The sequence below is a fragment of the Loxodonta africana genome, chromosome 21 (assembly GCF_030014295.1).
Source record: "Loxodonta africana isolate mLoxAfr1 chromosome 21, mLoxAfr1.hap2, whole genome shotgun sequence".
NCBI lineage: Eukaryota > Metazoa > Chordata > Mammalia > Proboscidea > Elephantidae > Loxodonta > Loxodonta africana.
Genome location: NC_087362.1, coordinates 50,901,478 through 50,912,967, shown reverse-complemented (window position 1 = coordinate 50,912,967; position 11,490 = coordinate 50,901,478). Strand labels below are relative to the sequence as shown.

At 45.7% G+C, this 11,490-nt stretch overlaps 1 protein-coding gene across 1 annotated transcript in view; it reads right to left on the bottom strand.

The window, feature by feature from the left end:
- Positions 1–270: 270 nt before the first annotated feature.
- CMTM4 (CKLF like MARVEL transmembrane domain containing 4) overlaps positions 271–11,490 on the bottom strand; it is an 82,979-nt gene continuing 71,759 nt past the window's right edge. The window contains exon 4 of the mRNA XM_064273951.1: positions 271–8,198. Coding sequence (XP_064130021.1) covers positions 8,034–8,198 — 165 coding nt within the window. The 3' untranslated portion in view covers positions 271–8,033. The remainder of the gene's footprint in view (positions 8,199–11,490) is intronic.

Here is an 11,490-nt window from a genome sequence, read left to right as displayed (position 1 = left end):
GTGGTGCAGAAGGGCTGCCCCAACCTGCACGCTTAGCGCACGCTGTGAACACGTGTGAACGTTGTGTGCGCAGAGGCCGAGAGAGGCACATGATGGCGTTTACTCCACCTCACCAGCCACGCAAAGCCACAAAGCTGGCTGTCACCAGGCATCTGAGTCCTTGTCCCATCCCTTGAGCTGTGTCTCCATTCACCTTCACATAACAAGCGTGTGCTGTTTCAGGGCAGGGCGGGAGGTGAGTGAAGGTGAGAAAAGAGAAGAGATGATAAGGCTTTTACATGTCTGTTTATTAAACAAGAACTCCTTCATGACAACCTAATACAATATTTATTATGATTAGTGTGGAGAAAATTATTTCCCTCTACATACAAAAATACAGATTTGAACACTATGAAAACAATCAGGACAAGTACCGTGAAAAATTGGTCCTTCAAAGCAAATAAAGGGGGAAAACTAGGGCAGCGTGAGGCTTTGTCTGCTGTTGGAGACAAATAAGCAGGAGCAAAGCTTTGAGGGGGCCCCAAAAACCACTCCATGTGGACAGAATCAAACCCGAGAGCCAGCTGGAGGGGCGTGCCCCTCCACGGGGCACTGGTGTGAATTTGAGAAGGGGGGCCCCTGACCAACAAACAGCGTAAGCCAACATTTACCAGATGGACAGCACCTCAGAAGGCCCATAGCTCTGTCTTTAAAATGTAAAAAAATAATAAAGGACATAAGAAGCAACTTGTAATAGTTAATAACATTGCCCCCCCAAAAGTGCCACTAGGTGAAGTACCAATGAATAATCATTATATTAGAAAGTTACTACTTAGCCACCTGACTTGACTTCCTTTGTTATAAAATAACTACATATTCTGACCCTTCCAAAGACAAAGAGAAAAATGCTAGCATTTCATGTCTCCATAAAGCAATACCTTCATTTTGCAATAGCTCAGCTAGCTCACTCGGCTGTTTCTTGGCCAGCTGTAACTACCGTCTGGCACGGGTGGGGAAGCAAGAGGAGCAGCCTTAGTGTTACCTGTGCCTTCACACCATCAAGCTGCTCACAGCAAAGAGGCTATTTTGCTCAGGCCAAAAGCCTAGAAGGGGCCACCGAGCTGGCCCAGAGTGTCTCTGAACTGAGAGGAAGGTGAGCAACAGGAACCAGCTGAGACCCTCCCGGGAGCCCATCTGGCTCAGCAGGAGGAGGCCCAGAGGGACAGGCCTGACTGAGCTGACCCTGGGGGCCACCACACCAGAGAACACCCTGCTGGTCACCAGCCCGCTGCCACCAAGGAAGGAGCCAGACAGGCTTTTCAGCATTTTAAATCCAGGAAGGCGAAGCCAGCACTGATGGTATTCTTTTCTCTGCTGAATATGGAACCACTTTCCTATTACTGCTCGAGGTGAGTGGTGGGTCTTCAAAATGAACACGTGGTTCAAAAACACCAAATGCAATTTATACTGCTTAGTACTTATTTCACAGAAATATATTCTCTCTCTCTCAGACTATCCAAATAAGCAGAAATAAGATGGTGGGGAGAAGGCAGGGGAAAGGAGACAGGAAAAGCCTGTTCATTTGTTTCTTTTCTTTTTAAAAATACATATGAAGTCAAAGGGAATGATGGCCAAACCTCCAAACCAGCATTGCTGAAAGCATTATTAAAAGGACGAGATCTAAAATCGTGCTACAAAAATAGTGTTATCTGGTTTAACCAAATGTACATCTTTTTTTTCAATCCCATGATTGACAAGAGTGCTTGTGTGACACATGGAAGGCACCAAAGGTGAAGTGATTATAATCTGTCTTAAAATATACAAAGACAGGATTGCCTAGTTTGGCGGAAAAACAAATACACTCATACCTGTAATAAATAGTTTACTGTTTTTGCCATGGGTTCCTGAACTCTACAAAATTCAACATATACAAATATTTTCAATCCCTAGCATTCTCTTAGAGGGAACCACGTCAAACAAAATCAAGTTATGAAAAGCACTGATTGTATCCAAATAGATTTCACTGTGGGGCTGGATTTGAAAACGCACTTTTAAATGAGTGACAGTTTTCAAGAGCTGGAAGCAGGTGGCCCCTCTGCAGGCTGGGGCCGGCTTGGGAGATGTCCCGAGTTTCCTGCCCTTGCCCTCCCCCAGGAGCCTGTCTCCACACAGCCCTCGGGCCAGCCAGTTCTCCCTTCAAGCCCTGAGCATTAGCCTTCCTCACTTCTGCAGAGAGGACAGCAGTCTCAACACTTGCAAAATGGATTCTGGCCAAGGCAGGAAGGCAAAGCAGGGCCTGCACAGGGAAGCAGCCACCAGCTGGGCCTGGCTCTGCTTCTCATGGGAAGCTCTCTCCACTGTCCTCATTTTCCTGACCATTCCTTCAGGTTGCTTTCCTGATAAAAGAGGGTGTTTCCTACTGGGTATCAACAGAGTCATCCAAAGACGACTCAGATTTGGTATTTTCAGAGTATTACCGAGTCCCATACAAACCATTATCAGAATGTCATCGCACACCTTCTCTCCTTCGAGGCACAATTATGAAAAGAAACTCTGGGCCTCGCCCTAAATCTCATCAACAGAGCTGATAAAGGCAGTTTCAGACAAGTTCTTACTCATAAATCAGAACTATTAAAGTTCTGATTGCCCCCCCGAGTCTAGCAGTATTAACACCCTAACTGAAGGCTGTCTGACCACTGGTGTATTACACATCCCAGTGAAACCAGGCCACCTACCTCTGTGCATCTATTCAGCAAGTGACCTGAATTAAAGTCTTGGCATAAAAAATGTAGACAAGAAACTCACTAACCCTATGAAACAGATACACCATTCAAGGATCCATAATCTAGAGTTGGTTTTTGGCAGGTTGCCACTGATTCAAACTCACGGGTTTGTGGGTAATTTTTTCTTTACCGTTATGTTTATGGATTAATAAAAACTGGAAAGAAAAATAAAAAATGCCAAAGGTTGAGAAACTGTATCTTACTGGAAAAGGAATACATTCTAGTCAGAAGAATGAGAAGACATGTCAGGACCCACTCCTGTTCCAAGCCCGACAGTATACAAATGCAATTTACTGGAGTGAAGAAAAGTCAAAAAGAACACTCACTTTCAGAAGAAAAATCTCTGGATCTAACCCATATTGAGGATATTTTCTTTCAGAGATAGTTTCTGCATAAAAGAAATGTAAAAGGCCTAATATTTCAAATTACTTTCTCGACCAGTCAGCTCTTAGGATTTTAACGGTATCTGCAGAGACGAAACAAGGGCTTTCACAAAGAGCTAGGAAAGTTTACAAAGCTGACAAGAAGAAGGGTTGGGTCTGTGTCCTAAATATCCAAGATCGCATTCAAACCAGGTTCTAAGTCACCTGTCCAGATTCACAAGTTCCCAAAAACTAGACGCCAAGAGCCCACCCACGGCACCAAGGAATACTGGCCCCCATCACTGAGTTCTTCCCCTCAAGCTGATTCTGGACCATAAGACCTCGCTTTTCCAAAGACAAGAGGATAGGAAGGTAGTTAACCAAGTACACGTTTTCAAGACAGCCTGGGTTTGTAAACATGTCTAGTGGTATAAAGAGTCTGACGGCAGACAGGGCCTGGGTGAGCTGGGTCAGGGTCTCCTTGTTCCTCCCTCCTCTTGTCTCCCCGACCTCAGCAGCCCAGAATGGCAGCCCCACAAGCTATCACCTAGCTGGTCCTGGGAATGCGTGCTGATAAAAACCTCTGGATCCTGTAACTTCACGAGGAGCTAAACAAGCATTCGGAGACCTCACAAGCTAATGGTGGTTCCCCAAACCAGAAGCACTTTTTATCCTGCTGGAGAGAATCAATCAGCAGCCCTTGGCCTAGAAAGTATTTTCTCCTTTTCCTACCTGTTTAACGCCATTATGTTCCTGTAAATAAAGAGAAAATGACAATTGGGCAGTAGCACACTGATTTACTGGTTGTTTCGTCTTGAATCTGGAAGGCACAGTTGGAAACACTTAAATCATCGCTTCCTTCCAGAATCACTAAACTGTCTCTCTGTTTGACTGTCTCTAAGCTCTATTCATCTGTCAGGACAGGTTCTAAGACCAGCACATAGAATATCTTGCACAGATGGGACTAGGCCTTGGTCCACCTCTAAGAACACAGGGATAGGAGAAGGACAGCTTCCCAAACAGCACATGCGCGTCTACAAGAAAAAGTGGGCGGGGGCCACAGAGAGGAGACGGCACACAGACACACAGAGTGGCTCTTCAGGGCTTATTCATTGCACAGACTTGTGGACAAAAGAGTTAGTGCTTCACCTCTCACAGACTCCATATGGTTTAACCCAAGAATGAAGCACTAAGAAAGCTTCAAAAACAGACTGAAAAAACTGCCCCATGAAAAAACTATAAGAGAGTAGGAATGGTTTCAGTTGAGTCCTAAAGCTGGCCAGAAGCGGCTGATGCAGAGACATCTTGTGCCTGCAGTGCCTGCCTGCAGGCTGAGCCTTCCTGCTGGTGCCAAGGGTGGAGATACCTTCAGCCTCCCAGGGCCACACCTCTCAGAGCCAGCCTGGGTTCCTCACTGGCTTCCTTGTGGTCCAGGCTGAGCTTTGCCCACACTGTACATGTTAGCTCAAGCTGCCAAGGAAGACATCACTATCGGACCTTCATTCTTGCTTTTTTGTAGGCAAAGATAATCTACTTTGAATGACTGTTACTGCACAGGGTAAAACTCTACTTGCTTTACTTTAAATCAATCCTCTCTTACAAGATTTTAATTTGTTAACAGCCTCTGCCCTTTCCCAGCTTTCTATGGGGCCAAGAAGTATCTCTAGGCCTTCATGATTGTAATCGCTCCGTATGAAAGGGAAAAGGAACTTCCCTCCAAAGCTTTAGCAGTGTGAAGTGGGGAGAAAAGAGAATAGGAGGAAAAGAACTCCCAGCAGACCAGATGAGTGCCAAGATAAACTTTCTCTGAAGACGTCAGGCTTGCATTCATCTAAAACCACCAGAGAGTCCACCAAATGCTTGAGGGTTTCAAGTGCACTGTACAAATTCAAATTTACACAGCAACAGCCGTTCTCGTCAAGTTTGGCTCCAACAATAAAAGCCAATATCGTCTCAACAGAAAAACAAAGGTTGCCACAGCCTTAAAATGCCCCAAACCAAACGGACGTTGGCCCATATTGGAACTCTTAAATGCAAAACTAAGCTTTCTTCAATTCACAGAGAGGTCATTTTAAGCCCCCCGCCAAATCTAGATTGTCTTGTGCTTATACACAGAAGGCAACATAAGAAAAATACAGGTGTCTCTTCACTCACCATAGACAACTATATTCCCTTTGTAACTTTTCCTCAGCACACTGTCTACATGGGATGAGACGTCGTTCTGTGCATTACACCCATTAGAAGGTCTACATGGCCACTTCCAGGGCTAGTGGAAGCTAATTAAATATAAGGAAAAACATTGACAAAAAGCAGGCGGAGCCTCATTGCACAAAGGATATTAAATAGTTACAGGAACATAAATAATTGAAAGATTCTAGCGCCAGGATCCAAACTGACTCCTAATTCACTCTGTGGCATCAGATGTCATCACCTTCTATCATCTACCAGCATTTACAGTGTCAATGGGCTTCAGAACCGTTTCTTGCAGCAGACTACACATCCTCAGGGGGCCAATCAATTGTCTCCTTTTCACCAGATGATAAACTGGTTTTATTGAAGTGACATGGGAAAATTGGACAAGAGTCCTGCCTGAATGGTATTCTTTTTCTCGATCTCACTTCAAAGGCGGCCTTTTATGGAGGCCATGTAACATGCTTCCCAGAAGGCAATGTCTGATAAGGTTCAGGGTGGTCCTTCCAAGTGGGCCATTGAATGCAAGGCTGAGTCTTTGTGACCCTGTTTTTAAGTGGACAATAACCGTATCTCCTAGAGAGAGATAAACCCAATTTTAACTACACATACATACCTAACAAATATGAAATAAATACATAAAATGAACAGATAAAATCTGGATGTCATTATCTCCCCCCAGAATCACTACACATAACAGATTTGAAGTTTAGGAAGCACGGTATGTGCTGACACAGGAGGAACATGGGAAGAGGGCTCCATCGTATCAGCTGGGTAGCACCAGCTCTGGACAGGCTTGGCTGCCCTCTGTGAGAGCTGAATGAGGTGAGTATCCACCAGACGGGCTGGGGCTGCACCGGCAGCCAAGGCTCCAGGGGCAGGCATGGTGCTCAAAGATGTGACCTGGGCCGCTGCCATGAAAAGAATTACAGCAGAGCTCGCATCATACCAGATGTTCAGTTCAGGGAGCTAACCCCTAACCCCAACCCTTCAGAGACAGTATAGTACCATTTCCTGTCAAATCCCCACTCCAGCAGTGTTACCTGATCAATCCCCCCATTGCAGGAAATCAGATACTGCCTGTTTTTGATGAATGCAATGCCACATGTCCATGGATGGACACTTTCTCACACACACGCTCCTTCCCGCACTCAAACACATACTCGCTTTCCGAGTTATTACTCAGTACACTGCTAAAGCTGTAAACGGTCATTAGAAGACCCTTGGGAGTCTCCACATCACTGCAAAATCTTCCAGCCAGCAGTAAGGGTTTTTTCCTCGGTGAGGGCTAGATGCAAAATATTGGAGCTAGAGTGAAGTTTGTAAACATTAAAAACAGTTCCAAGAGTGAAAACCTGACAAATTAAAATTTTTTCTATAAAAGATAAAATTAATCTCCAATTGGGGGAAAAAAAAAAAACATAAAGCAACATAGGGGCTCGCTGAACTCATTCATCGCAAATAACCTTCACTTCATCAAGGATCCAATCAAAAACTCTAAGTAACTAGATTTTTTCCCCCCAACAACTTCAAGATCGATGTTCATGATTATGACCCGAGGCACCAAATGCTAAATCAGTGCCTTCTGAAGCTTCAGGGAAAGGATGTGTAACGGTGCAAATTCAAGTATTTCAAATCCTAGACTATTCAGAATCACTTAAGAACTCTTCTTAGGCATTTGAAAATTAGAACATATCCCCTAAAACGGGTGTGTGGGTGTTTATTTGTAACACACAAACACCCCCCCCCCAACCTGTGGGCCATGAAGCCAGCAAACGGGCAAGTGCTTTGGCTGGTGGAATGAGTTGTATTTCTTTCCTGGTTTCTACCTGAGAAGGTAAAATGACAGGAAATCTGCAATTCAGCCTCAAAGCATTTAGGGTAAGTAGGACACTGGAAAGCAAGACAGTCCCCATATTCCCAGAGAAGAATCTGGGATTCAAGAAAGTGATTAATTTGAGGAAGAATCAAGCGATTTCTCAGCAGGGTAGGAAACAAAAGGTGACCCTCCTGTGAGTAAGCAGTCCTATGGAGCTGTCCCAAGGGGACAGAAGCTCTTCCAGCCCAGTAAGGTCCAGACCCAGCAAAGAGTTCAACCAATGCACCCCTCTGCCAAGACCTTCAGGGTCACACATGGCCTTCCAGGCTTGTGCTGGCTGTCTCCATGTCCAGGTAAGGAAGACAAGGAGGAGGCAAGGATTCTAGCAGCCAGCTTCAACGCTGCCCTGGAGTGCACCATGGGAGTGCAGAAACTTCCAGGAGCTGCCTGAGAATCGCTGTCGACGGACTACTCTGACCTGTGCCTTCAATTCCTTGATTATATATATCTTTTTCCTCTTAGCAGCCTCATTTAATCCAAAGTCTTGACTTGTTACAAACACATGTGACAGGGTGGTTCAGAGCCAAGATGTGAAGCCTGTGTTCAGAGACTGTTAAGATCTAAGGTGGACACAGAAAGCCAGTGAGGCTGGCTGCTCCCACAGCCACCACAGGCTGGAGAATCCATGGCCTGTTCAGCCCATAGCTGTCTGGACAGCTGGATATGGGGGCTTCGTCCACCCATATACCGGCCAACAGGGCCACTCAGAAAATCCTTTTCCCAAATGAACTTTTATCAAAGAGGACAAAATTCAATATAATAACATGAAAATCTGACATGATAAGGGAAAGAAAACTTGATTGAAGGGATGGGCAGGAGGGAGGAGGCCTCTGCAGGTCCTCACGTGTCCAGGCGCTGGATTTCAGGACGACTGTCCACATCTCTGGACTCTGTGTGGGCTCGGATGTAGTCATTGGTGCTCTGTTGGCGGAGGCTGACTCTCCATTTCTGCACAGACAGGAATGTGTTCACCGCATACACCGCAGTTGCCAAGAAGCCAAATAGCTAAAAGAAACAGGCTTGGTTAGTACTTGGGCATGTTACCTGTTTACAGGGTCTCAGGGAAGAACAGACTCAATGGCAGTGGCTTTGAGTTTTTTGGGTGCTTCCCTAATAAACCCCATAATCGTGAGTATGGTCTATGAGTTCTGTGTGGTCAATGCAACAAATTATCGAACCCAGCAGAGAAGTATAGAGTGCCATGGAGGGACAGACGGTGTCAGAATTGATAAAAAGTGTGGAAGCATGCCTGACCTCTAAAAACAAAACAAACCCTCTGCCATCCAGTTGATTCACAGGAATCAGCCTTGAGCTGTTGACCTTGATTCTCCTTCCTCCTTGTGAAGTTAGAGGTCAGACACAGCCCCTGCCATGCCATTTTTACAATTGGGATCAGAAGCGGGACTTGTTGGGATGACTCCAGAGGCATGAAAGCATGGGACTTTGTAAGAGAAAGAACAATGTGAGAAGTGAAATTTTTGATTCTTATGTGGTTACTTTGGTTGCTGTTACCTATAATAGCTGAAAGGAAAGTCAGTGATGTTATACTGCAGCTGCAGGGAGAAAAGCCACATCTGGAGTAGCCTGGGGCAAAAGCCAGCTTGATTAAACAAGAGGATTGATAGGGGGCCAGGGTCTACTGGTTCCACCCAGCCAGAGGCCCGAGGCCATAATACATATGATCGGGAAGATAGTCAAGGGGTGGAGAAGATGAAACTGGAATGTTCTTAAAAAGGGTGATGTGTTTATTTGAATGCACTATGGATATTGAATGCTTCTCCTAAAAGCAGACTTAAATGTATGATAGAAATGAATATTGAGTCTGCCTTTAGCTAACATTTGATTGGATATGCTAAAAGGGGAACTAGGATTTGCCTGAAACAAACACAGGCTGTTCATTTCAGTGCAGTAGCCCAGTGTATACCACAGCCCCACCCTAACCCTTGGGCATCAGGAAATTTGCATTTGAAAAGACATGCAGACCCACCCAAGCTGCTGAGAGAAGGGAACTTTTGCATTTGAAGAAAAGACCTGCAGAGAGAAAAAAAAGACTGTTTTCCTTTTTGAATTTCTAGCAAGTGGTTTGCCTCTGGATATATGAAAGCAGGAAGTCAGTGCCCATCAGAAGAACCCCCTTCTAGGACTGGAAGTTAAAGGGAACTGGCTAGTAGACAGCCTGGTATGCTCACTTATGGTTACCACCTGTGTCCACTCAATGAGTGAAAGTGGAGGAGGTGCAGCAATGAAGAGATGGGCTGAGTTTGGACAAATTCCACTGGCACCCTTTGACCTAGCCCATGGAGGCTAGGGATGAGAGAGAAGGGCTGGGTGGTCTGAAGGGCAAGTTGTGTGGACTCCTAAGCCTATGGGTGGTGCCCACTGATGAAGGGGCTGGGTGGCCTGAAGTGCAGGGAGGTGTGTGTGGACTCCCCAGCCTACAGCTGGTACCCATTGACCTAGCCCACAGAGGCTAGGGTTGAGCTGGCCAGAACCCTAGCAACTGGGTTGAAGAGAAAGATGTTTGACACCATGAGTTGGTGTACGCTACTGCAATCTGATGGCTCGCTGGACTGGACTTTGCTGATGGATGCAGATGCTCAAAGTTCCAAGCAGAACAGAAGATTCTTCGTGACCAAGGAACATGCTTGTCTCCTGGGAGTACTGGTTTGGTAGGGAGAGGCAATTTAAACATTAACTATCTAAAACAGGGGGTAGATAAAGGCATGAAGTGGCTGGCTTTCATGACCGTGCTTACATTAAATGAGGGAGACAAGGGAGGATCTCCACTGAATAGATTCCCCTTTTCTGGATAAGTCTGGGGAAGAGAGGGTGGGGAGATATTGATAGGGTTATGTGATTCAGCTGAGAGTGTTGACTGTTAACAGGGTTAATTGTGATTGTAAAGACTCCAGTTGCAGAAGCTGTGTGAAGAGTGGACGAAGGAGAAGGCACTGCTGGACTGGAGTACAGTGGCCGAGCCTAAAGTCCCTTAAAGTTTTGCTATGCTGATACCTCATGAGTCTCAGAGCAAGGGAATAATCTTGCAGTCAGGTTTTATCAGAGGCCAGAAGGAGTGAAGATGAGATGACCTTTTGGAGAACCTGACCAGATTTGATCTGGTCAAGTGGACACCTGCAGCAGACCTGAATGGCTGGTGCCTGAGTAACCTCACCCTTAGGACTATTAGCCCTACTGAAGGACTAATTGTTAATGACTGTTTTAGACTGTAAAATGATTAGAAGGGGAAGTTGATCCTTCAAATATGACTAGAAGAGCCAGGGGTGGTCTGTGGTACAATGAATTACTTAATTTGGCCATTCTAGCTAGAGTTTGGAAGCCATAATTTTCGTAACTCCCACCAAATGACTAGGTGGGACAATGCAAATGAGGTGCCTGTGGCCCACCAAGGGGACTGGATAGCTTGCTAATAATGTAAATAAGGCACACGGTACCTTTGTGGGGGTAGGGCCATGCAAATAAGGTATATGGAACCCTAACGAGGGGATTGATCAGTTTTGTCATCCCACTAGGCTTAAAATGAGCCATCTCAGAGGCAGAAAGAAAGGATCTCAACACCACCAAGAAAGAAGAGCCAGGAGGGGTGTGTGTCCTTTGGACCTGGGATCCCTGCCCTAAGAACCTCCTAGATCCAGAAGACAGAAAGCAAGACTGTAAACACAGAAGACTGTAAGAGATGCAGTGCAAGACTGCTGTGGTGGGGCCTCCCGGCCCATGCAGCCAGAAAGCTGAGTGCTTCTGGGCACTTATGGGCAGAGCGAAAAGAGCTCTGTAACACTTGCCAGAGCAGAGCAGAGGCCAGGCCAAGGGGCCAGAGAGAAGTGTGCTTGTGGGCACAGCTGAGAAGAGCCTGTCCTGATGGAAGAACTGTATCCCAAGTATTCCAGAACCTGAATTGTAACCTGTGACTTCACTAATAAACACCTTAATTGTGAGTATGATCTATGAGTTTATGTGGCCACTGCAATGAATTATCAAACCCAACAGAGAAGTAGAGAGTATCATGGGAGGGACAGATGGTGTCAGAATTGATAAAAAGATTCAAGGGTGGAGGCATGTCTGACCTCCACCTCATAGAAATCAGCCTTGGGCTGTTGATTTTGATTCTCCTTCCCCCTTATGAAGTTAGAAGAGGTCAGACACTGCCCTTATGCCATGCTTACACCTCTGGTCTTGGATGAGAAAATGCACTGTATTCTATCTACAATGTAGACAGAAAATTTGTGGTCTCCCATATGAGCCCCAAATCAAGCCACAAGGGCTACCCAACCTGCCTCTT